Below are 23,935 nucleotides of genomic sequence, written 5' to 3' on the forward strand. Positions count from 1 at the left end.
CATTCACAAATTCAAAATCAACTTCTTTCATCTTGTGTTCTTAGAGCATAAATGCCTAATTATAAGCTTGAGACCTGACTCTGAATTAGACACATCTAAACGTTAGAGGATACTAGACCTCAAGGCCTGGATTTGAAGACTCCTGGAACAATTCATTCTAAAATGTTTTGAAAAAAAAAATCATATTTTCTTGACTTTGTTAGGATTATTACTCTGTATCTCTGTTTGAAAATATCTCTGAATGCTGCACAGTTAAACCATTATCTTTCGGGAGAAGCGGTGATGCCTTCTATTCAAGCGCTTTATAGCTGCATGCAAGAAAGTATGACATGCTGTTAGTATGCAGAGTGTGCAAAACCTGAGCCAGGATTCATTTCTTGGATCACAAACAGGCTCACTCGTTTCTTTCCCACAAATCACCATTTATTCTGCACACATTTACTGAAAATTACAGTTTATTTAAAGGACACAGGAAGGTCAGATAACACAGATACATGTAGCTAGGAGTTACTACTCAGTGCATGGCACATTCTCAGGGAGACGACCCATTGTGAGTCTTTGGCTCTTTGCCTCAGGAATGTTAAAGGCAGAAAGAGTGCTGAATATTAAACGTTGAACAGTTGGCCAGCCAACTTGAGCCTTTATATTTCAAAATGTGGAGTAAATTAACCTTGCTACAATGAGTGACAAACAATATTCTAAGTTGGGTAGTAGTAGTAATAATAATAGGTGTACTTTTTTCATCAATTGATATACTTATCACAGGAAACAGTGTCAGACCTCACCAGTGCAAAGGGTATTTCTAGAAAGATCACACATTTAGAAAGCAGTGTCCTCACTTATAATAAAACTCAGAGAATTAAACAACAAATGAACAATCATGAAACAAGTTACCAGTGCCACTGCTACCTTTGAAAAGAATATCTAAACGCATGCCATTTTACTATGACGGTTGTCAGATGACAGTTTGAAATTTGTTGACAGTTCCAGTGTCTCAGCTTTCTCTAACAATGCTCATATGCATATGTCTTGCTGTTTGTGTGTTTGGTTATGTTTGTGTGTGTGTTTTAAAAAGTAAGCGTGTAAGTCAAAATGTGTGGGCGCACGTTTTTCCTTGTAACAGTGCGCAAGTGTGTGCTCTTAGAAAGATCCTCCAGGCGATGCAGGCTGCTCTGCGATGACATGCCGTCTGCTCAGTTGTATTCGTGGAGCTTTGTCTTTTTGTTGCTCTCGCCGTCTGCATCCTTATTGTCGTGTGACAGCTTTGTGTCAAGTTGTTCACTCTGCACCTGGTCCTTTTGCTGTTGAGTAAAAAAAAAAAAAAAAAAGTTTACATTAGGAAAGACAGAAACGATTCAGTTCTCCAGAACAGAGGTGTTGATTACAGGAGATAGAGCTAGAATCAGACTCCTCTAAATAAGACTTGGAACACTGTGAATGAGGGGGAAAAAAATATCAGGCTGCAGAGATAAATCATTTAGAAATTCCACGCTACGAAGATGTGAGGTGGAAGGGAAGTTAAAGCAGACCTGTAAAATAAAGGCATGTTCTTCTGTAAACAGAATTCTTAGAATCGTCCTGAAATGCTCTTGTTATGACCTAGTCATACCAATTACAAAGATCCAGCCCTGATGTTTATAGGACATGAACGTTACATAGTCTTTTTTGCTGTCAGAATTCAACTACAAAACATTCTGGAGCAAACTGCAGCAAAATCAGACCCTCAACATCTGAAAAGAACAAACCTCAACAATGTACAGAATAGGAAAACCAAAATAATATTTCAAAAAGGCAGATCTTGTTACAAAACTGAATTTCTCTGATTGTCTCTATAATTAAATAAATGAAAAAGTTAATTTGTCCACAATTTTATCTCTTTTAAAGAGCTTTAGATAGTGGGGTATTAGGTAATTATATCTATATAAAGTTAAACAAAACCTAGGTGACACAAAAACAAAACAGACACTCTTATCATTTCACAAGTAAGGATGAATAATTGCCACAGACGCAGATGGGTCTGATCTTTTGTTCAGCAAATAAATAGTTATGGATTCCTAAAAGCTGTCCCTAAAATGAGTTCACAATTTTTCAGGAGGAAGACATAAAACTCATATTTGGATCTGATTGCAAGCTTGGAATGCTCACAAGCTGAGAACAGTCTCTAAACCAGCTGCCAAACTGGAGGCTACAAATCTTTTGCCAATTTCATCTTGTAAGAACAACAGAACTGGCTTGATTTCCATTCATCCTCAAACCCTAACTTGAAGAATACATAAGAAAAGTTAGCATGCACCTTTTGAACACATACCTGTATCTAATTAAGTAAATTAGAAGAGAAAATCTAAAGGTGAATTTGTTTAATATTTTCTTAAAAGGATCCACGATTAGTTGTAACAATAGTCATTATTTGGGAAATATTTATTTAGATGTAAAAACAATACAGTAATAATACTGAAGGTTATTTAGTTGTTATACATTTTAAGAAAATATTGTCACAGGAACGTCGCCATGTTATTCACAGTGCAATGCATTCTGGGTAAATGATGTGTAGTGGTCCAACTGCCTCCCTCGAGCCAAATCAGTGATGAGTAACATTATTAAGCCTTTTCGATTTGAATTGAAGTTCTTTGAAATCGACCGGAATGTAGAAATCACAGGAGGTGATGATGATGAGGGGGACCAAATGGAGGAAGAGGACAGAGTTGGTTGTAGGAACTTGCTGCTGCCTTCAGTTTCGTAAATGAAACAATGAACGACTGTGTACCTCTGGTCGGACTGTGTGATCCGGTAAGTAATTCTGTAGTTCTGTGTCAGTTCGGCAACAGCTGCTTAGGGTCCGAACTTCGTCCGGTGTTGTAGTGGTTTCACATTCAGTAACTGTGTTCTAGCTCAGTTAGTTTTTCCAGTAGTATTAGCTCCGTTAGCACTGCTTGTCTTTGATGTTTCTCCCAGCGTCTGTAGAGCAAAGTCTGGTTTGGCAAAGCTGCATAGGGTCCGGTGGGGCCTGGTAACAGCTGTTTAGGGTTACTTTGGTTCAGGTGGCACAGTACCATATCATCACCACCATCTTCATCACCACAATCATCATCACCACCATCTTCATCACCACAATCATCATCACCACCATCTTCATCACCACCATCTTCATCACCATCTTCACCACCACCATCATCTTCATCACCATCTTCACCACCACCATCATCTTCATCACCATCTTCACCACCACCATCATCTTCATCAGTCTTCTCCTGACTGGCTGCTTTACAAAATGTTTAAACTCAGTTTTTTAGCTGAATTATCAGAAATGAATGCTCCGGTCAAAAATGAACCAAGATTTTTTATTTTTATAATAAACGCTTTGCTATGATTGGCTGTGAATAATAATAATTATCAATAAATGCATTAATTTATTTTATTATTATTACTGAGCAAATAACCAGAGTTGGTAGTTAAACTACATGAAGTTAATGACTAAATTAATCTAAAACATTTTATCCAACCATCTCACCAATCTAGAAACACAAAACTAAAACTGCAAAAGAGAAAATGATGATGAAACTAAAAACCGTAAAAATATGAAAACAGACCCAAAAAAATGGCGCAATGATGATGAATCTGGACTTCATCAGTTTGAACTGATTCAGATTCACTGACAACAAAATCTGTTTATTCTTCACATTAGAAATGAGCAACAAATAAAACATAAAATCCTGAATGGTGTGAACATTTATCTCTGCAGACCCAGAAGCGTTTTGAAAGGTTTTAGTGAAGCCAGTTAAAGAATTAGTTTATAAAATGGACAAACGTCACGTTTCAAATAGCATTTACTGTAATAATAATAATAATTCATCCATCCACACAATAACGTGAACTCTGGGTAAAGTTGGAGTTTGACAGAGCAGATGATGAAGATGCTGGTGATGAAGAGGCTCTCCAGACTGGAACCAACCTGATTCCTGATAAACAGCAGATCTACTCTAAAGGTTTGCTGACAGCAGCAGCTGAAGGCTTTATGATTATTTATCGTTGTTACTTTGACAGAGCCGTTACTCCTGCAGAAACATCCGGTTGGATTCTCTCAGTGTTTGAAGCATCAGCAGAGCCACTAATTAAAACAAAAGGTCTTCAGCAGCACTAATGTCTCTGTTTCCATTGTGCTCTGCACACAAACAGCTGCTGAACTGAATCACTTCTTTCAAGCAGAACCCGTCTGACAGCATGAAGCAGGCTGAGAAACCAAACTTCCTGCTTCTGGGAAAACAGAATCATCCACCTTGCTACGTCGTGGTTTGTTTCCCAGATCTCTGCCTGGCATTCACAAATTGTCACAGGTCAGTTCTGTACAGAACAGAGAAAATGATAAAACAAGTGCTGAACTTCCTGCTTCATCTGATTAACGTCAACATGTTTCATTCTGCCCATTTCACCTCGAGTCCCCAGTTATTATTAAAATATGCTGGTCACAAACCAAAGTTTCAACAAAATAGTTTTCTTTTCAGTCCAAATGCTCTGTGGACAATATGTTGAAAGTTCAGATGGCAGAATCTACAAATCTCACTCACTTTAACTGGCTTGCAACTGTTATTATAATAGACATGGTTGTTCAACTGATTGCCTTTAGTCCAGTGGTTCTTAACCTTGTTTCAGGTACCGAACCCATCAGATTCATATTTACTGAACCCTTCTGTAGTGATAAATAAAATGATCTTTTTTTCCAAATTCAACACATAGGGGTGACCCAACTGGACTCTAGTTGGGTCCAAGATCACCAAGTCTTCTTAAAAGGTAGAGTCTCTGAGAACAGTTCTACAAAATGTTTTCAGCAAAGTTGAGCTGACTGTCCAGGAACGACCCAAGGTATTTAAAATCTGCCACAGTTTCAACAAGCTGACCGTCGAGAGAAACTGGAACCACTTTAAGGTCCATAGAGAGCTGGACATAGAAGGCAACCCACCTCATTAACATAACGATGCAGCAGAAATGCAGCGAGTAAATAAAACGGCACATAATACAGCAAATAATAAAACAATAAATACAGCAAAGGGAAAAACAGAGAGCAGAAAAGGGAGAAGCAAAAAAATCAAAGTATATATTTATGCTTTTATTTCTTATCAAAATATATATTCTTTTATTTATACATTTCTACTTTTATTTTTGTATTTATTCATATATTTCTACTTTTATTTTTATATTGATATATGTTGGATATATATTTATTATTTGCTTTTATTTCTTATCAAAATATATATTATTTTATTTATGTATTGATTCTTTTATTATGTAGGATATATATTTATATATTTCTACTTTTATTTTTGTACTTATTCTTTTATTTATATATTTCTACTTTTATTTTTATATTTATTCTTTTATTTATATATGTTGGATATATATTTATTATCTGCTTTTATTTCTTATCAAAATATATTTCTTATTTAATTTATATATGTATTCTCTCATTTATTATTATGTCAGTTTTGGTCCTCCATACTGTGCGGGACATGGGTGGGTGAGCAGGTGTGAGTAGAGGGAGTGGAAGCAGACTGAAGGCATAGAGAAAGTGGCAAAAGAAAGGGGGTAAGATTACACAAGGGAAAACAACCAAAATACAAACACAAAGGAAATCAACCAAACTAAAGGAATCTAATTAAACTATAACAAAGGAAAATAACTAGACACACGAAGTAAATATAACTAGAATCACCAATGAAGAACAGAAGTGGAAAACAAGGCAGAATTAAATGGAAACAACTAAGGAACACCAAAAGAATCTGAGGACGATGCTGGTGAACAGCAGCCTTGGTGGACATTGGCAGCGGAGCGGGAACCATGGGATGTGTCCCATCCTGACTGACCTCTTGAGCCTTGTCGCAGGTCCTGTCGATCTCCCAGTCGACCTCCTGAGCCTGGCTGGGAGGTTGATGGGACCTGCGACACTGGCAGTGGAGCAAGTACCTGCCTGTGGCAGAGCAGGAACAGGGAGGTCGATGGGACCCACGACGAGGCTCCGGAGGCTGACGGGTCACAAAACAAAACCCTGGAGATCAGCCGGGAGACCAACGGGACTCGCCACAGAGCCCTGGAGGTCAGCCGGGGGACCGACAGGACACACAACGAAACCCTGGAGGTCGGCCAGGAGACCGACAGGACACACAACGAAGCCCTGGAGGACAGCTGGGAGACCAACAGGACACACAACGAAACCCTGGAGGATGGCCAGGAGACCGACAGGAGACACAACGAAGCCCTGGAGATCAGCCGGAAGACCTACAGGACTTGCTATGAAACCCTGGAAGTCAGCCGGGAGACCAACAGGACTTGCTATGAAACCCTGGAGGTCAGCCCGGAGACCAGCAGGACTTGCTATGAAACCCTGGAGGTCAGCCCGGAGACCAGCAGGACTTGCAATGAAACCCTGGAGGTCAGCCCGGAGACCAGCAGGACTTGCAATGAAACCCTGGAGGTCAGCCCGGAGACCAGCAGGACTTGCAATGAAACCCTGGAGGTCAGCCCGGAGACCAGCAGGACTTGCAATGAAACCCTGGAGGTCAGCCCGGAGACCAGCAGGACTTGCAATGAAACCCTGGAGGTCAGCCCGGAGACCGACAGGACTTGCTATGAAACCCTGGAGGTCAGCCCGGAGACCAGCAGGACTTGCAATGAAACCCTGGAGGTCAGCCCGGAGACCGACAGGACTTGCTATGAAACCCTGGAGGTCAGCCCGGAGACCAGCAGGACTTGCAATGAAACCCTGGAGGTCAGTCCGGAGACCGACAGGACTTGCTATGAAACCCTAGAGGTCAGCCCGGAGACCGGCAGGACTTGCTATGAAACCCTGGAGGTCAGCCCGGAGACCAGTAGGACTTGCAATGAAACCCTGGAGGTCAGCCCGGAGACCGGCAGGACTTGCTATGAAACCCTGGAGGTCAGCCCGGAGACCGGCAGGACTTGCTATGAAACCCTGGAGGTCAGCCCGGAGACCGGCAGGACTTGCTATGAAACCCTGGAGGTCAGCCCGGAGACCGGCAGGACTTGCTATGAAACCCTGGAGGTCAGCCTGGAGACCGACAGAACACACAACGAAGCCCTGGAGGTCAGCCGGGAGACCGACAGGAGACACAAAGAAGCCCTGGAGGTCAGCCGGGAGACCGACAGGACACACAACGAAGCCCTGGAGGTCAGCCGGGAGACCGACAGGACACACAACGAAGCCCTGGAGGTCAGCCGGTAGACCGACAGGACACACAACAAAGCCCTGGAGGTCAGCCCGGAATCCGACAGGACACACAACAAAGCCCTGGAGGTCAGCCGGGAGACCGACAGGACACACTACGAAGCCCTGGAGGTCAGCCGGGAGACCGACAGGACACACAATGAAGCCCTGGAGGTCAGCCGGGAGACCGACAGGACACACAATGAAGCCCTGGAGGTCAGCCGGGAGACCGACAGGACACACAAGGAAGCCCTGGAGGTCAGCCGGGAGACCGACAGGACACACAACGAAGCCCTGGAGGTCAGCCGGGAGACCGACAGGACACACAACGAAGCCCTGGAGGTCAGCCGGTAGACCAACAGGACACACAACAAAGCCCTGGAGGTCAGCCCGGAATCCGACAGGACACACAACAAAGCCCTGGAGGTCAGCCGGGAGACCGACAGGACACACTACGAAGCCCTGGAGGTCAGCCAGGAGACCGACAGAAAACAGCACTAATCCCTGGAGGTGAAGGAGACCCGTGTTCGATGGCGTCAAGTTCCAATAGCACCACAGTCCTGCGATCCTCAAGCTCTCCTGACACTGCAGTCCTGTTGTCCTCAAGTTTTTCTTCCACTGACAATCAAGAAGCTTGGAGCCCTCATGACACTTCTTTATTTAGAAGTACCAGGATTCAATCCAGTGCCTGAGATTGAATGATTGATATATTTTCAGAAGTGCACTGGTGAAGCCTCTGACCACACGTCTTACTATAGATGGCTGCTCCTGTGGCTGGTCTGAAACTGACTGGCTGTTTTTGTCGGTATCCTCTTCTGATGTGTCAGTGTCCTCTTCTGATGTGTCAGTGTCCTCTTCTGATGTGTCGGTGTCCTCTTCTGACGTGTCGGTGTCCTCTTCTGATGTGTCGGTGTCCTCTTCTGATGTATCGGTGTCCTCTTCTGATAGCTGCTGGTTCTGCTGCTCCTCTTCGTCCCTCAGCATTTGCTTCAGCTGTTCCACCCTTTGGTTCAGCTCTTCCACTGTTTGGTTCAGCTGTTCCACCCTTTGGTTCTGCTGTTCGTCCGCTTGGTTCAACTGATCCACTTCAAGCTGCAGGTCGTGGTTTTGCTGCTCAAAGTTCCTGCTTGTCTGCAGCAGGACTTGGGAAGTTATATTCAGGGCGACATTTTGCTCCTGCAGGGTGTTATAATTCTCTTCCATATTGCTGTACATCTGCTCCAAGGCGGTGTGGTTCCTGTCCAGGGTGATGTTTCTCCGTCGCAGTCTGTTTCTAACCTGCTCCAACGTGATGCATCTCAGCTCTACGTCGATGTTTCTCTGCTCCAAGGCTGTGCTTCTCTGTTCCAGGGTGGTGTTTTCTTGCTCCAATTCAGTGCTTTTCAGATCCAAGGTGGCTTTATCCTGTTCCAAGCTGATGGTTTTCTCCACTAGATTGCTGTTTTTGTGCTCTAGGGCGGTGCTTTGCAGCTTCAGGGCAGCGTTCTCCTGCTCCAGGGCGATGTTTTTTTGTTCTAGGATGGTGTTATCCTCCTTTAACGTTCTGATTACGTCAAACAGTTTTTTTAATTCGTCTTCTTTCTCCAGAAGCAGCTTGTCTTTTTCTAGAAGCAGCTCATCTTTTTCAAGTGCAGCTTGTTCTGAGATCCTAAGCTGAGTTTTAAGCTCCTCATTCGCATTGACCAGAGTCTGTCTTTCAATAGACATCTTGCTGACTGAATTCAAGATGTCTTGGAACTTCTGTGTCTTTCTAGAAGTCTGTTGTGTCTCATTCTGGTAACCAGAAGATGACGGCGAACTGCTTTGACTCATTGTTGATCCTTTTTCTGTAGAAAAATCCAAAAAAATTGCTCAATGTTTCTTTTGATTTGCTTGTGAGGACTTCTGCGATGGTTATGACCGTGCAGCTTTGTGATGTCTCTCTTGCTCCACAAGAGTGACATCAATTCTCTTTGTGACATCAATTTGTGTGATGTCACAAATAATTGATGTCACTGCCTCAGCAGAACAACTAGAAAACTGCTGAAGTTTGAATAAAAACAAACTTTATGGCTAAATACATTCCATCCATCCATCCATTTTCTTCAGCTTATCCGGGGTCGGGTCGCGGGGGCAGCAGCTTCAGAAGGGAGGCCTAGACTTCCCTCCCCAGCCACTTCTTCCAGCTCCTCCGGGGGAATCCCGAGGCATTCCCAGGCCAGCCGAGAGACATAGTCCCTCCAGCATGTCCTGGGTATTCCTCCTCCAGGTGGGACGTGCCCGGAACACCTCACCAGGGAGGCGTCCAGGAGGCATCCTGACCAGATGCCCGAGCCTCATTTATATATATACAATACATTCCTTAGAAATAAAAAAAGAAAAATAATAATAATTTAAAAAACACTGTGGCATGAAAACTATGGATAAAATAGGAAAGTATTCCAAATATTTAAAACAGAAAAACTAATAAATAAGTATTGATACAGACTAAAATAAGATGCTTATTTCATGATATTGTAATATTGTTCAGTTGTCCCATAATTGGAGTATTTCTGTGGTTAAAATCCATTTTAATTAATTACTTATTATAAATAATTCCTTAATATTGATTAAAACTAGTTCCACTGGTGGAATATTTCATTTATAATATAAAATGTTATGTGAAATAATCTGATGATATAAGAAATTAAACAAATAGATCAGTCAGTCTTTAAACAGAAAAATAAAACAGATTTAAAGCTCTGACATCTCTATATTTCCTCCTTCCGTAGCACAGAAGGATGTGAGCATTTATGAGGGCTAGCTTGGTAAATCTGGCTAATCGTTGCTAATATTCTCCATCAAAATGAGAAAATTGACACTTGGTGTGTTCCATAATTTAAAAAAAACTATTGAGCTTGAAGACATATCAAGAAAATATCCGGTTATTTTCTGTTTTTCTATCATACCATTAAGCTGACAGCTCCCTCAATCAACTTGCATCAGCCTGTAAAGAGCCCAGTGTTCGGATATACTTCTTCCCCGTTCAAACACACCGTGTTCGATCATCACGAGTCCGCGCAGTCAAGAAATTTAGTCTAATTCCTATAAATGTTATCAGGAGAGTACAAAAGATCAGTGCTATTTCGTCCATAACAAAAAATATGCACGTACAAGCAAAAATTACCGTTTTTAAATGTGATATTTTCATTGATTATTAGCAAACATGTCTGGGGAAATATTTCCACACATAAAGCAAAAAAACTGGTTTGGTTGTTATGAGTGAGAAAATATTTGACCATCAACTACAACATAACATGACACCTGGTTTTAAAACATTTATCTTCCAATATAGAGATAAATGTTTTAAGCGGATGTAGCCTGGTAAAATGAGGAACCCAGACACAAAGTTATAAATGGGGGTTTTTTATTTCCCCAATACTCTAATAGAAGAAGAGTATTGTTAAATTAATTTGGACAGAACAGTAAATTTTGGGTAAAGATCTTACAGTGACAGCTACTTTAATAGCAGGAATCAAATAAATCTCCTTTTTTTTTTACTGAGTGCATATGCGACAGCTCTGTCTTTACCTATCCGTCCTGTTATGCACACTCGGAGGCCGGTTGGTTGGTTTTTAGGTGATTTATTGCAATCTGTAATCAGTGGTTGATAAAACACATATGGCGCAGTGAGCCTCTCTATCGGTCAACCTATGGCTCACAACAGAGCGCTGAACCAACTGTGTAATTCACAAACAATTATAGTGAATTCCGACATTATATTTTCTAGGCCATTTTATCGTATAGTTTTAGAATACAAATAAAAGAATATGAATAATAAATACAACAGCAGTCATTAAAAGCTCTCTGGGAATTAGTGGAAAAGAAACATCTCATGTTGCCATAGAAACCAACAAACAAACAGAATGGCAAACACAACTGACGAACTGATAAATATAACAAACTAACTGACAAACTGATACACATATCTGACAAAATAAATTACTGACATTTAACATAACATAATTACCTGTAATCAGTGGTTGATAAAACACATATGGCGCAGTGAGCCTCTCTACCGCTCAACCTATGGCTCTGTGCAATGTAACAAAGATTCCAGTCACCCTCCTGAACAAACCTCCAACACCATTTAGAAGAGAACCGGATTTGTTGACTTACCACAACAGAGCGCTGAAGCAACTGTGTGGAATTTTTTGGTTTCTCATCCAATTTATAGGTAACCAGTAGGGGGCGCCAAAAACCACCAATTACAGGATAATTGTGAAACATATTTTAGCAGGAATTTCATCTGTATATCTAATAACCGTTACACATAAATAACTGAAGCAGGCACGCTTCTATAAAAAAAAAGAAATAAAATCACACAGACTTCTTACACTATGATCAACCTAGTGTAACATCTCAAAATACTCGCATAGTAAACTTTGCTTACAACTCAAAATCTCGGAAGGCAACGGGCCATTCACCCTAACTGGCACTGTACACAACAGATCATTGTTTAACTAGAACCAGACATCATTCAACTGAAACTCACAATATGCCAAGACCTACCAAGCCCCGCAGTTCCTCACGGAGCCCGAACAAGTTCCACATATTGTCTCAGAAATCTTCTGTTGAGGACGGCAGAAAACCGTTAAGCCCGTTAGCACACCGTAGCGAGCAGGACAAAGCTGCTTCTTCCGGTCCTACGGTTTTCACCCCATTCTCTAACGAGCCGGCACACACAGCTCCCTCTGGTGGCCACTGCGAAACGACGCCTCGCCACTGGGCTACACGGATGGAGCCTTCTTGGTGCACGGTACCCAGGAGAGCGGCGTTCTGGAGGAGCGCTGCAGATGTAACATCTGTCCGTTTCAGAGAAGCGAAACCACGCAAAAATAAAAAATAAAATAAATCCCGGTAAAAGCGCAAACCGGACCGCGCACGGTACAACCCTCACAGAGTTAAATTGATCTGTTTGGATCAGACAGATCCAACTGACTGATGAATTAGCGCAGATTTTTCTCCAAATGGGAACCAGGAGGAAGTGCGTTCAGACCCCAGCGGGTGAAGTGATGCTAATTTAAGTGAAGTCGCTTAATTAAATTTATTAAAAGTTATTGGGGCCTCAATCAGCGGTTTTTGTCACTACGGAGAAAAATGTAGATGCATTTATCTGCTTAATTTGTGATGGGATCTATACAGTCAGATCCCAGGAACAACATCAGACATCTCAGTCCAGAAATGTGCAGTTCTAGGCACAGCCAAGATACTGCGCAGAACCCTCAAGCTCCCAGGCCTCTGGTAGGACCCGAGCTCAGAGGATGAAACAGACCACCCGCGGAGGGTGTGAAGGGAATTTTTTTTTTTATTTAGCTATTTCTTTAGTATTTTTCTTCAATAGCTTCTAGGTCATGTGACCTATTAACTCAAAATCTGTGTGAAATCGTTCTACTACAGTATAGCTCCTGTTAGCATCTCAAAGAGTCTTCGTAAGTTTTGCTGGTACAATAAATGTAGAGGGCACAGATTAAGTTATTCGATGGTTGTTTTCCGCTCCGTCTCTCGCACTGCACTCTTCTTTCTTTCATGTGGGAAATTATCCAGATTTGCCTCACTTTTTTCCTGTCTTTTTTTTTTTATTGCAGCCAATAGTGACACATTGTGACACTGTCTAAAATTACACCAGGCAAACGTGATATGAAAAACTACTAAGATAAAGTTAGCCTTCCTATGTCTACTCTGTAGATTCCAGTACAGAATGGACCATTATGTTTCATCAACCCATCGGTGAAAAAATGCCGACCACTATGGGTGAAAAATATAACAAAAGATGCATATTTGTGAAGTAATTATGAGTTTTGGCGTACCACAAACAGCATTTTTTTTTAGTTAATACTAAAATTACAACATGTTCAACCAGTCGTGGATCCCTTTAAAAACTTGATGATGTTTTGTAATGTCTGGTTTTCCATTTAGTTACTCTTAAGTAAACACCAGGTAAATAAAATTATTTGACTATTTTGTAGAGCTTGTTAGGAGTTGTTTTGTTGGCTTACAGTACGGAAGCAAACCAACAAAAAGCACTCTCTTTTTGATAGATGGTGAGCGAGTATGAGAGGGACAAAGAGGTAGAAAAGAAAATGCTGCAGTAAAGCTGTTCCTGAAGGTCTGTAGGATGAGAATTACACAAATGTATTTATTTAAAAAATAGGAAGAAATTGATAATGAACACAATAGATGCTTTAATTAGTCTGATTCCCTGTCAACCTTTCTTATCTCATCAATAACATTTTGATTCCATCAAATGAAAATGTAATGTCTAAACAGAAGTGAACCAAATCTATGAGGACACATGAGCTAACAGGGCATTTTAGTAGGTTTCTTATAATTGTATCTTGAAAATTAGAGTAGCAAAGAAATGTTATTTTTCTAGTATCATAAAGACTGAACTGAATGTACTGAGTCACATTACTCAAAGTTTTGTATATTTCAAATGTTAATTGCTGTTAATTTTGGAGACTGTGGCTCAAGTCAGTTATCAGACAGACTGCTGATGTGATCTGCCCAGCAGTCTTGACACCTTCCACCAGGGACCTAGGTTTTAAAAGGTCACTGGTTCTTGAGAGCTGTATCCAAACAAAATAATTTAAAATTCAGTTGACGGAAAAGTGTTATAGAAAAAGGTGCATAAGCAAAACATCAATTTATCTTGTGAGGCAAAGCCCATTCGTAAATTGCAGGGAGATTTTAAAGATATCATACACAGATTCACCCAGGACATGGGCTATGTTCCTCATGCTAAATAAAGTTCTTTTTTCAGATTAAATTTTGTATTTAATTTGAAAATGAAGAGATCCAGCGGAAGATTGGAAAGGCACAGGACCCAATCTGCTTGGTATCAAGTATAAAGTTTCTATAGGAAATGATGATTTGGGGAGCAACTAAGACAGAAAATACTTCATACCTTCATATGTGCTTTAATAGCCACAGGTACACTGTACTAAATTCCCCAGCAAATTGACCTTAACCCCAAAAATAATCTATGGGGTATTGCAAAGAGGAAGATGAAAGGCACCAAACCTGAGTGAGCTATTAAAGCAGCCTGGACTTCTTCGATACTTCAGGAGTCCCAGAGGCTGATGCACTACAGTAATTCATGCAAATCGGACCCTGTCCAAGTACTGAATGTCTGTATTGTACAGTACATTTATATACATTTCAGTAGGTTGGAATTTCTGTGTAAAAATATATATTTTAATATTGGTCTCATGTTATATTAAAATTTTCTGAGAAACACAGTTTTGAATTTTCATTAGCTGTAAGCCATAACCATCAGCACTAAAGCAATACTTGAAATACATCACTCTGTGTGGACTGAATCTATGTCATTTATAAGTCTCACATTGTAAAACAATTTACTGAACCTTACACTGCTTTACCTAATGTAAATTATAGCATGGGCTGTTAGATTTGGACACTTTCTTTCTCTTTCCTTCTCTAATTTTGCCATGTTCAGCAGTACAATGGGAATTTAAATATTTCTGAAATGTAAAGCAGTTTTTAAATATTAATTCAGGCTCTCTGATACTAATTGTTTTTTGAAGTATGCATTTTAGAGCAGCATATATGCACTGATCTCTCTCGCAGCTCCACATCGAGGCCAGTGGTATCGTCTCCTTTTGGTGAATGGCTTCCTTAGATAAATAACAGTTTGTGCAATGCTGTGTACTTTACTATGGATGGCGAGAAGTGTTTCACCCATAAATTATTGATGTGGAAACTCTGGCTGCTCCGTTTTTTTTATTTTTTTATTATTGTTTGCTGCTTGTGTGTCTGGATGCTGTGCACCCAATTTAACCATCACATCCTCTTAGTGTAGGATGGAGGCGAACTTCTAAGCTGATGATGTGCAATTGTGTTGGGTCTTCATGTTACAGTTGTTTTCCTGGTTTGCTAGGAAAAATCATAAAACTTGCACAAAATAGTGTTAATTCTGTTGCAGGCTTTTAATCCAAAACTTGCAGTTATGCATGGACTTAATCTGGTTGACTGAAAAAAGAGGTCACTACTCATGCTGTGCATTAGTGAACCGAACTCAAAGTTCTTATTAACGAATGTAACATCTAAACATTGCAAATAAAAGAAGTCACTTTGAAAACACGTGTTTCTCCAATTTGTGTCTATAGTTCACAACGCATTAAAACTGAATCTTTATATTTGTGTGATTTTAGTTCAGGATCCAGAGCAGCCTTCTCTTCCAGTTTAATAATTTAAGTCATCTTTGGCAATGACAGAGATGACACATAGACTCTGAAAAAGAAAATTCTCCAAGCATCTGTTTAGTGCTCACCAGTGTCACTTCAGAGAATGCCTTGAGGCTCACTGACTGCTAAGAAACAGAGTTACACACGGCTCTGCTTGGCAGTAGACTATAGATTAAATGTTCATCTTGAAACAAAATGCCAGAAAAATGGCAAATAAAAATGAGTAGTATAGATCCTACCAAATGATACAAGCTAAACAGAAAAACAAGCAAAAAAATGTACATTTAATTATCACCTAATTGTATTGGAAAATTGGGCATTTCACTTAGTTATGAGGATTCCTGACAACAAACAGCACTGTGTGCTTTGGCATTTCCTTTTTCTCTATGCGTCTCATTTATCAGCAGTAAAACTCCCCCAAGCACACCTGGGTATAAGTAGCTTTTTTCATTTATTCATAAAATAAATACACTGCAAATCCACATTGAGTGTGGCTTGTACAAAAGTATTCATAACCCTTTGGTTATTACAGCTTCATTACATTTATATACTGTATATATAAATGTATACTGTATATATAAACTGTATATATAAATGTGCTGCTTTGCACATAACTGTGATGTGAAAGTAAAAAAAAATCTGGAATGTGAATTGTGCATTTATTTTCTGCCCCATAAGTAAATATTTTTATAGAACTAACTTTTGCTACAATTGCAGCTACAAGTATTTTGGGTGATTCTCTATCAGCTTTGCGCAACTACAAACTTGCCTTTTTGACACTCCTGCTCTGCCTGTATGTTTAAGGTTGTCGCCCTGCTGATAGGTAATCCTACTTTTAATATAAAGGTCCTTCGCAAGTCCTGAGTTGTGATTTAGTTACTTCTGAGTAACTAAATCTGGACAGAAATAACTTGGAGTTCTTCTGAATGCAGTTAATTATACTGAATCTTAGATAGAGGTAATATGAGTATAGCTGGAGGCAGAGTGAAGGGGGCTTAACTCATGCCTCAATTTACAGACTTGTGTTGAAACTTTGTATGTTTTCTCTTTTCTCTTCACAAGCAGGCCCTTATTCTTTATAGTATTCTAAAGTCTAAAATCATAACAAAATACATTTTAGTTACCAAAGATTTAAATCAATTTGGGAGTAAAAAGTGCAAAGTTACCTCCAAAGTTATCGTCACAAAATAAGGTGACGCCAAAAGTGTGTTTGTTTTTTGCCTAAATCATCTTGCAAAAATGAGGTGGTGATTATTTTTTTAGACTTAGGACATTATTTTGGGAAAGTGACATAATGTTTCTGAGATAAGGAACTGCTGACAAATGCTAGGACTCTCAAATTCCAACCCATTAAATGAGTAATAAATTTGACTGCAAAAGACTGAAGGCATTTTATTGTTCAAGTCAATAACACGTGTATCCTTACAGGCAATTCATGCAGAATAAAACTCTTCTCAAACTGAAAAGTAGTTTATATGGATCTTAAGACTAAAATTCACTCCCGAGTCATGCTATGCCATTTTTCTTTGTCCACCCTTCAAAGAACATCTTCACATCAAGCTAGGAGCCTCTCAAGTTTTCAGTCTCATAAATCGAACATGAGGACACATAATGAAGGTAGACTGACTGAAACGAAGAGCGCCTTGATGCAGATTGATCCGCAGGGACCGGAATGCAAATTACGACTAATCACATTGTTTACTACACCCTGAATGGCAAAAGGGCTGTGAATGAGGGATGTGGGGAAAGAGTTGATTGTAGGCTTGCTGTGGTAAGCCAATTTGAAAAATTTCCCATGCAATAAAGGAAGCACTGGAAAGGTTTGAAAAGCAGGGAAAGATGTTACGTATCACTTTTTGCAAAAAGACGTAGGCATTTATATTTGGCAAAATTAGACTTTTAATGAATAGATATTTCTCTGGAATGTTGCTTTTGACTTATACTTAAAAAGAAAAACAACAAAAAAACAAAAACAGAATCACTTCATGTAGACTGATTCTTATGCTTCTGCATCACATAAAATAACATCTCTCTCCACACTGACTACCCAGGTTACCATGACATGAAGACAAAAAAACATGTTTTCTAGCATAAATCAAACCAACAAAGTCAAATGTGTCCATTGGAACTGTATCAAAATGTTCTTGAATTCTAGGCATGTGTGTTCTAAATATGGACTTCTGCCACTTGGAATGGGAGACAGTTGCTCAGTTACGACGTATTGCACTGCATTTAAAATGAGATGCATTGTTTTGCCATCTGCCAAACAGGTGTGACTCAGTTCAATACTAGATTGACGGAGACAACTATGCATAGAATTTGGCAGACCATTGAAAATCACACTGCATAGATGTCACTGGCACATTGAGTGTTGGATTTGACTGGATGGGTAGCCTTTTCTTAGCAATATGATGTAGGTGGTGTTTCTTCTTTTATTTCAGTATCTTTTGATTAGTGGTTGTCATCAATTATGTAGTCATCCTGCCAGATACGCTTAGGTTGTCTTTCTTAAAGAAGTCTTTCGAATTGAGTTTAATTGCAGTTTTTGATCTTTGGAATTATATTTTTGCGTTTTGCTTTATTTTGGTATTTAACTTCTACTCCCACATTCCTTTTGTGTTCTGTCAGCCATTTCTCCCATTTCATCTCATCTCACTTCAGTTACTTGTCTTCCCTCACAGCTACACCTAGTTTCTAATCAACCACCTGCTCCTTGTCAGTCATCAACTCTCCAGCTTCAACATCTCTCATCTCATCAGGTCCTACTGTTACGTCCAGCATGTCTCCTGGTTCATGTTCTCCCAGGACTTTGAGTTTTTGATTAGTTTCTCTTGTCTAAACAGTTTAATTTTGGAACAACTTGTCTGATGTCTTGTCTCTACATTTGGGTCCTTCTCTTTACCATTTTTATGATAATATCATCGTCATGTCCTATAAAGGTTATGATGTAAATAGCCTATGTAGTAAATAGCATATGGAGGATATGCAATATAATAGCCACAAATTACCATCTCTCCTCTTTAAATAGCAATTATAAAAAATGCACTGACTAGGCTACTCGTTGATGCAGTAAATTAACCCAAAGCATAAGATAGTCTCTGTAATTAATAATTAGCCAAGTTTTCTATAAAAGTAATGGCAGATGAAGTATTGTACAGCATACCTGAATGTCTGGTAGGTTTTTGCTTTCTGGGGCTGATCCATCCGTCTGATTCTGGAAGCATTCACCTGCGGTCTATTGGAGAAGAGCAAGAGCATATAAGTACATTGCAGATAGATTGTATCATCTTTCTGTTTAGATTAAAAACTAATGAAGTGAGCACAGCCATATCAGTGAGCAAAATGTTTTATCAATCATAATCATTGATTTCACCAGATAGAACTTTGAATTAAGCAAGTAGTCAATCTGTTGGAAATCTAAAATTAAATCTACAAATAATTGATTTTACAGCAGTCAATGTCTTCAGTTTTAAAAAAAAAGGTTGTTGCTAATTACAAAATACAAATGGACAAATTTATACTCTCTTCCCAAATTAAAACAAAACAAATAAGTGAAGGACAAAATCTAAAGGAATCTAAAATCATCTTTCTTGTTTAACAGGGCTATATTTTACTGTATTATTATTATTTTACAAGCTCGGTTATAAAAGGAAAATAAAAACAACCTTACAGCACTTGTGTTTGACTGTAGGGACAGTATTAAATAGGTATTATCTGCAGCTTTCTTTCCTCTACACACAGTGTAGGGAATTGTGGACAAATAGTTCAATCTTTGTTTCATCAGAAGAGAAAATTTTACCTCACAGTCTGAGAGGTGTTCAGCTGGCTATTGTCAAATTCCCAGTGGTCTCTCATGTGTCTTTTACTGAGCAATGGCTTCTCCCAGGCCACTCTAACACAAAAGCCTGACTGGTCAAATAATGCATCAATGGCAATCGGTCTGTGAGGTTTCCCCTTCTCCACTGTGGGAAACCTTTTCACTCTAATTACCTAACCTGGCAGGGTAAGCAGATGTAGGAACTCTGTTCTAGATTTCTTTTGATTTCAATAAAGCACATTTTCTAGTATTCTTTTGAAGATCTGGACCTTGACACGGTCTTGCCCATGCCAATTTTGCTACATCACAGCTTGATTGTAACTCTGACAGTCATTTTCAGCTGTAAGATGTCACACAGATAGGTCCCTGCCATTTCAATTGTGCCCAGTGAATTCAATTATACAGAAGGGGACTCCTGTCAAGTTACAGAACAAATGCAAGGACTATTGACAAAAGAAGAGCGCTTGTAACTTTTTTGATGCTGGTTACACAAAGATTTCTCTGGATTATCAGGGAACATACTGACCAGAGTGCAAACCCAATCATCCCCAAACAGAGTTATTCCAAATAAAACAATGGTTGTCGCATTTTTTTTTTTTTTATTAGAAAGGCTGTGTGGGAGTAGACTTAAAACATGTCATTTAAACATGCAACAGTCTTATTTTCTCCACAGTGACAAGCACTGCTCAAGAGGAAGACAACATAAGCTGGTGCAGCAGGACCCATAATCAAATAATAAGCATATAAAAAATGGATTTTTCTCATGACAAACTGTAAAACAATGAACATCCTTTTCCCCAAGGCAAAATAAAATGCTCATTAGAAAAATATTGAGTGCATGGCTCACTTCAGGACTACATTTACAGTTCAGATAATGTCAGCTATGATTATGATGTTAGAGCTTTTGTCTTTTACATGCTTTCATGTATTGTGGATTTATATTGTGTTTATATGTTATATTTATCTTTTTTGTCTACCTTAAGGACTACAGATGGAAGTCAGCCAGTAACTAAATCTAGTGCAGTGCAACTCTTTTCTGATGAGATTAATGTCCTTGTTTATGGTCCTGAATGAATACACTCAAACTCAAAGTACGTCCACCATGCCATCTCTAAATAATCCACACACAAAAAAAGTCTATTTAGTGAAAAAATACAACACCAAGAAGGTTGTATTACTTTTCAACCATATGCGAAAAAAAAAAAAATCTAATTAATCTTTATTAAAGAAGAATCAGATAACAATTTGAAAGAATTTCATCACCAAGGTGAAACTTGCTAAAGATCTTGTTGTAAGTTAGCCAATTTGTCCAATTTACTAACCCTAATGAAGGCACTTGAAGTAAATTGGTTGATCTGATTTCTGATGAAGGAGCATGAATTTCATGAAAAGATGGAGTTCATGAATACGAGCCCTGTGGTCACATAGACCATTACCATTAACTACTCCAAAAGCTCACCTTTTCCATCTGGCACTCTTTAACTCCAACATTCTCTCTTCTTATTTCACTGATGTTCATGGGTGATTTACTGGAGGAAACAATTCTCTGAACCTTGGAGATATCCTGAAGAGAAAAGTAGACACCTCTTTATGTTGGGTTTAGAAAAGTACATAGACATTTAACAGCTCTGATGAAAAGGATTTTGACTTGTAGAGTACTTACAATATGTATACTATTTAAAGCTAAATTTTGCCATTGTAGGTTGACTTGAAGAGGATATCTAACCTCAAAATTTCACAATACAATGGAGAGGGAATAAAGGTGCAATATTTCACAAAATCCACAGCTCAGTTTGGTTTAGTTTCAGAGTACACTTTTCAATTCAGGTTGTATCATTTTTTTTTTCTTGTTTGGTCAACATTCCAGAAACGCCATACAACAGCATTCGATAATGAGCTTTTTTGTTGCTGCAAGAATGGGGGCTCCCAGGAAAATGTTTCAAACTCTGCGCCTTCACAGCAGCCAGGCGAAAAAGCAAAACAGCTTCCTGACCTGGCTGTTGTGTTCTGCTGCTTCAACGCGTTACAAGTACAAGACGCTTGTCTTGCACGTGTGTTGAGCTAAATGACATACACATGTCCCAAAGCAAGACAAGCCAACCAAAGATTAACAGCAAGACTATAAACATGCAATCACAACTGGGGTTTGGTGACCCTTACTGAATGTAACACAAATTTCATATGGGAATGTTGAAAATGCTGCTTTTTGTAGGAGCAGCATTCAGTCATACACAAAAAAACATGTACAATAATAAATGTTATTGAGTACATGTTGACCACAAACGGACATTTCCAGTTGAAATGAAGCTAGAGGGAGCATCAGAAAAAGGTTAAGTCAAGTCAAGCACATTTAAGCAACGAGGCAGTTCAAAGTGCTTTACATTATAAAATAGGTGCAGCGGGTGAAAAAAAGCACACATCCTTCTACACAAGGACACACTCCAGGCTAGAACGGGCCCCTATGTCAGGTTTTCCCACTGCATATGGGCTGTAAACCTCCAAACTGAGACTTACAGAATGCATCGTGATCAGATGCCTGAACAACCTTAACTGACCGATCTTGACGCAAGGAATGGCTCCTATGGAGGAAGCAAATTTTCTTCCAATCTTAGTCAATATCAAGACTATTTGTGAAATTGTGAGGGTGAGACTTGTGAGGGTGAGACTGATAAATTGAGAACTTAAACTTTTTGGGCCAGCTCTAAGACAAACCACAGCAGCGCCTACATTCCTGCAGATGAGTCCATAGTCAGTCGACCCGTCTCCTTCTCCACACTACCATCATTGATGAACAAGACACCAAGATACTTAAAGTCAGACCCCCTATCCAGGGCTGAAAGTAGTTTTAAATTCTTGGGAGTACTACGACAAAAAATAAATAAATAAATAAAATATATATATATATATATATATATATATATATATATATATATATATATATATATATATAAGATGGGTAGCTCTTGAATTGGTACAAAATAAAGCTGCATTTCCCTCAGCCCACTGGCTGTAATGTTCACGCCTTGAGATGCCATGAGACCTAAATTCTGAACATCATGGCATGGAGTGCATCCCAGTTCCAGTTTTCCATGTCTGGCATATAACCATTCATTTTAGCTTTTAAACTGGTTATATTGATCCTGTGTCCAGAGAGAGAGATAATTAGTAGCCCAGCGTCATGACCTGTTTGTTCTGAAGATCCTGCAGCTTCCACTTCTCTTCCTAACATGGCGCCTCCTCACCCTGACTCTCATACAGATAGGAGGAACCACAGAGCTCTGTTAGGTTAAAAGCACATCTTCAGAAGTTGGGATATTTTTCCTCCAACAGGATCCAGAGGAATCACCTCAAACAAGGTGTTGGACTAGATTTTATTTCAATGTCATTTATGAATGTTAGCTCCTCATTTTCAACAGTGGAGATGTAAAGGTTGAAAAAAGTTATTATTTTTGGAGAAAGTCTCATCAACATCAATATTTTCACTAAATAAGAGGCAAAAACCTAAATTGTTTGATAAAGGAAAAGCCTCTCAGACTTTGAGCCCGACAGCACCAAACAATTTTTTTATATTAGACAATTAATTTAATTTCACATAATTATCATGGTAGAAGCCATTTGTTTGTTAAATACTTAATGAAACGTATTTGCCGTGTTTGATGTTTGGTGTGATTGATATAGTCACACAGAACGAGGTAATTAGTCTAAGTTTGTAGTTTATTGAATATTCAGAAACTAAAGTGGCTGTGATTCGCCAAGACAAAGGTAAAACAACCCGAACAGCTGATCAACTCTACACCACTCGCACATTTTTACTCTCGGTCTCTCTCTGTCATTTAAGCACAGCCGTTGCCATGGCAACCTACTGCGCTCCACAAGCCGACAAGAGATTACGTTAAAAACATTTTGTCCGTTACGATATCAGGTTTTCAGGCTTGATATTTATTATGCGACTATTAATAAGCCTCTCATGAACACAGCGGTGGTTGATAAGTTAATTTTAAACTCTTGCTCTGCTACCGTGTTTCCCCGAAAGTAAGACAGTGTCTTACTTTCTTTTTATCCCCAAAAGCCCCACTATGTCTTACTTTCGGGGTATGTCTTATATTGGAAAAAAATTGTCGAATTTTTTGTTTTAACCATAAAATTAACATTTATTAACAACCTGAACAGCATTGTATTCACCACAAAACAGTTTTATAAAAGGAAGTGCAGGGGACGGCGCGGTGACGTATGGAGAGGGGGACGGTGCGGACGTGGGCAGGAGGCGGCGCGCAGCTAGATGAGAGGGAGGCGGCAATACCCCTGTGTTTCCCCGAAAGTAAGACAGCTTATATTAGCCGACCCCCCTGAAACCCCCGATACGTCTTATAATCGGGGGTGTCTTACTTTCTGGGAAACACGGTAGTTATTTTGTCATGGAACCGAAACGCACAGAATTGCGCAACACCTTGTTGAAACAATAATTACTGAGATTATTATAGTTGTTGAATCATTAATTTGAACACGTTTTGTTGATTTTTTTTTTTGTTGTTCTTTAATAAAGTTATTAACGTTTTGATAAGGAGTCAGAGGAGGACATGCTGGTCTCAGCATCCTGGTGGCGTTCAGTTTCTCACCTAATGCCGAGATCGACTCAAAACCTTCCGTGATCGACGTATTGCACCGCTACACTAGCTAAGC

General features: G+C 39.5%; 1 protein-coding gene across 1 annotated transcript in view; it reads right to left on the minus strand.

The window, feature by feature from the left end:
• Positions 1-401: 401 nt before the first annotated feature.
• luzp2 (leucine zipper protein 2) overlaps positions 402-23,935 on the minus strand; it is a 167,036-nt gene continuing 143,502 nt past the window's right edge. Inside the window, exons 10-12 of the mRNA XM_008405682.3 lie at positions 20,715-20,819; positions 18,602-18,673; positions 402-1,301 (exon numbers count right to left, since the gene is read on the minus strand). Coding sequence (XP_008403904.2) covers positions 1,194-1,301; positions 18,602-18,673; positions 20,715-20,819 — 285 coding nt within the window. The 3' untranslated portion in view covers positions 402-1,193. The remainder of the gene's footprint in view (positions 1,302-18,601; positions 18,674-20,714; positions 20,820-23,935) is intronic.

This window comes from Poecilia reticulata, chromosome 3, assembly GCF_904066995.2.
Source record: "Poecilia reticulata chromosome 3, P_reticulata-male-v2, whole genome shotgun sequence".
In the NCBI taxonomy this organism is placed as follows: domain Eukaryota; kingdom Metazoa; phylum Chordata; class Actinopteri; order Cyprinodontiformes; family Poeciliidae; genus Poecilia; species Poecilia reticulata.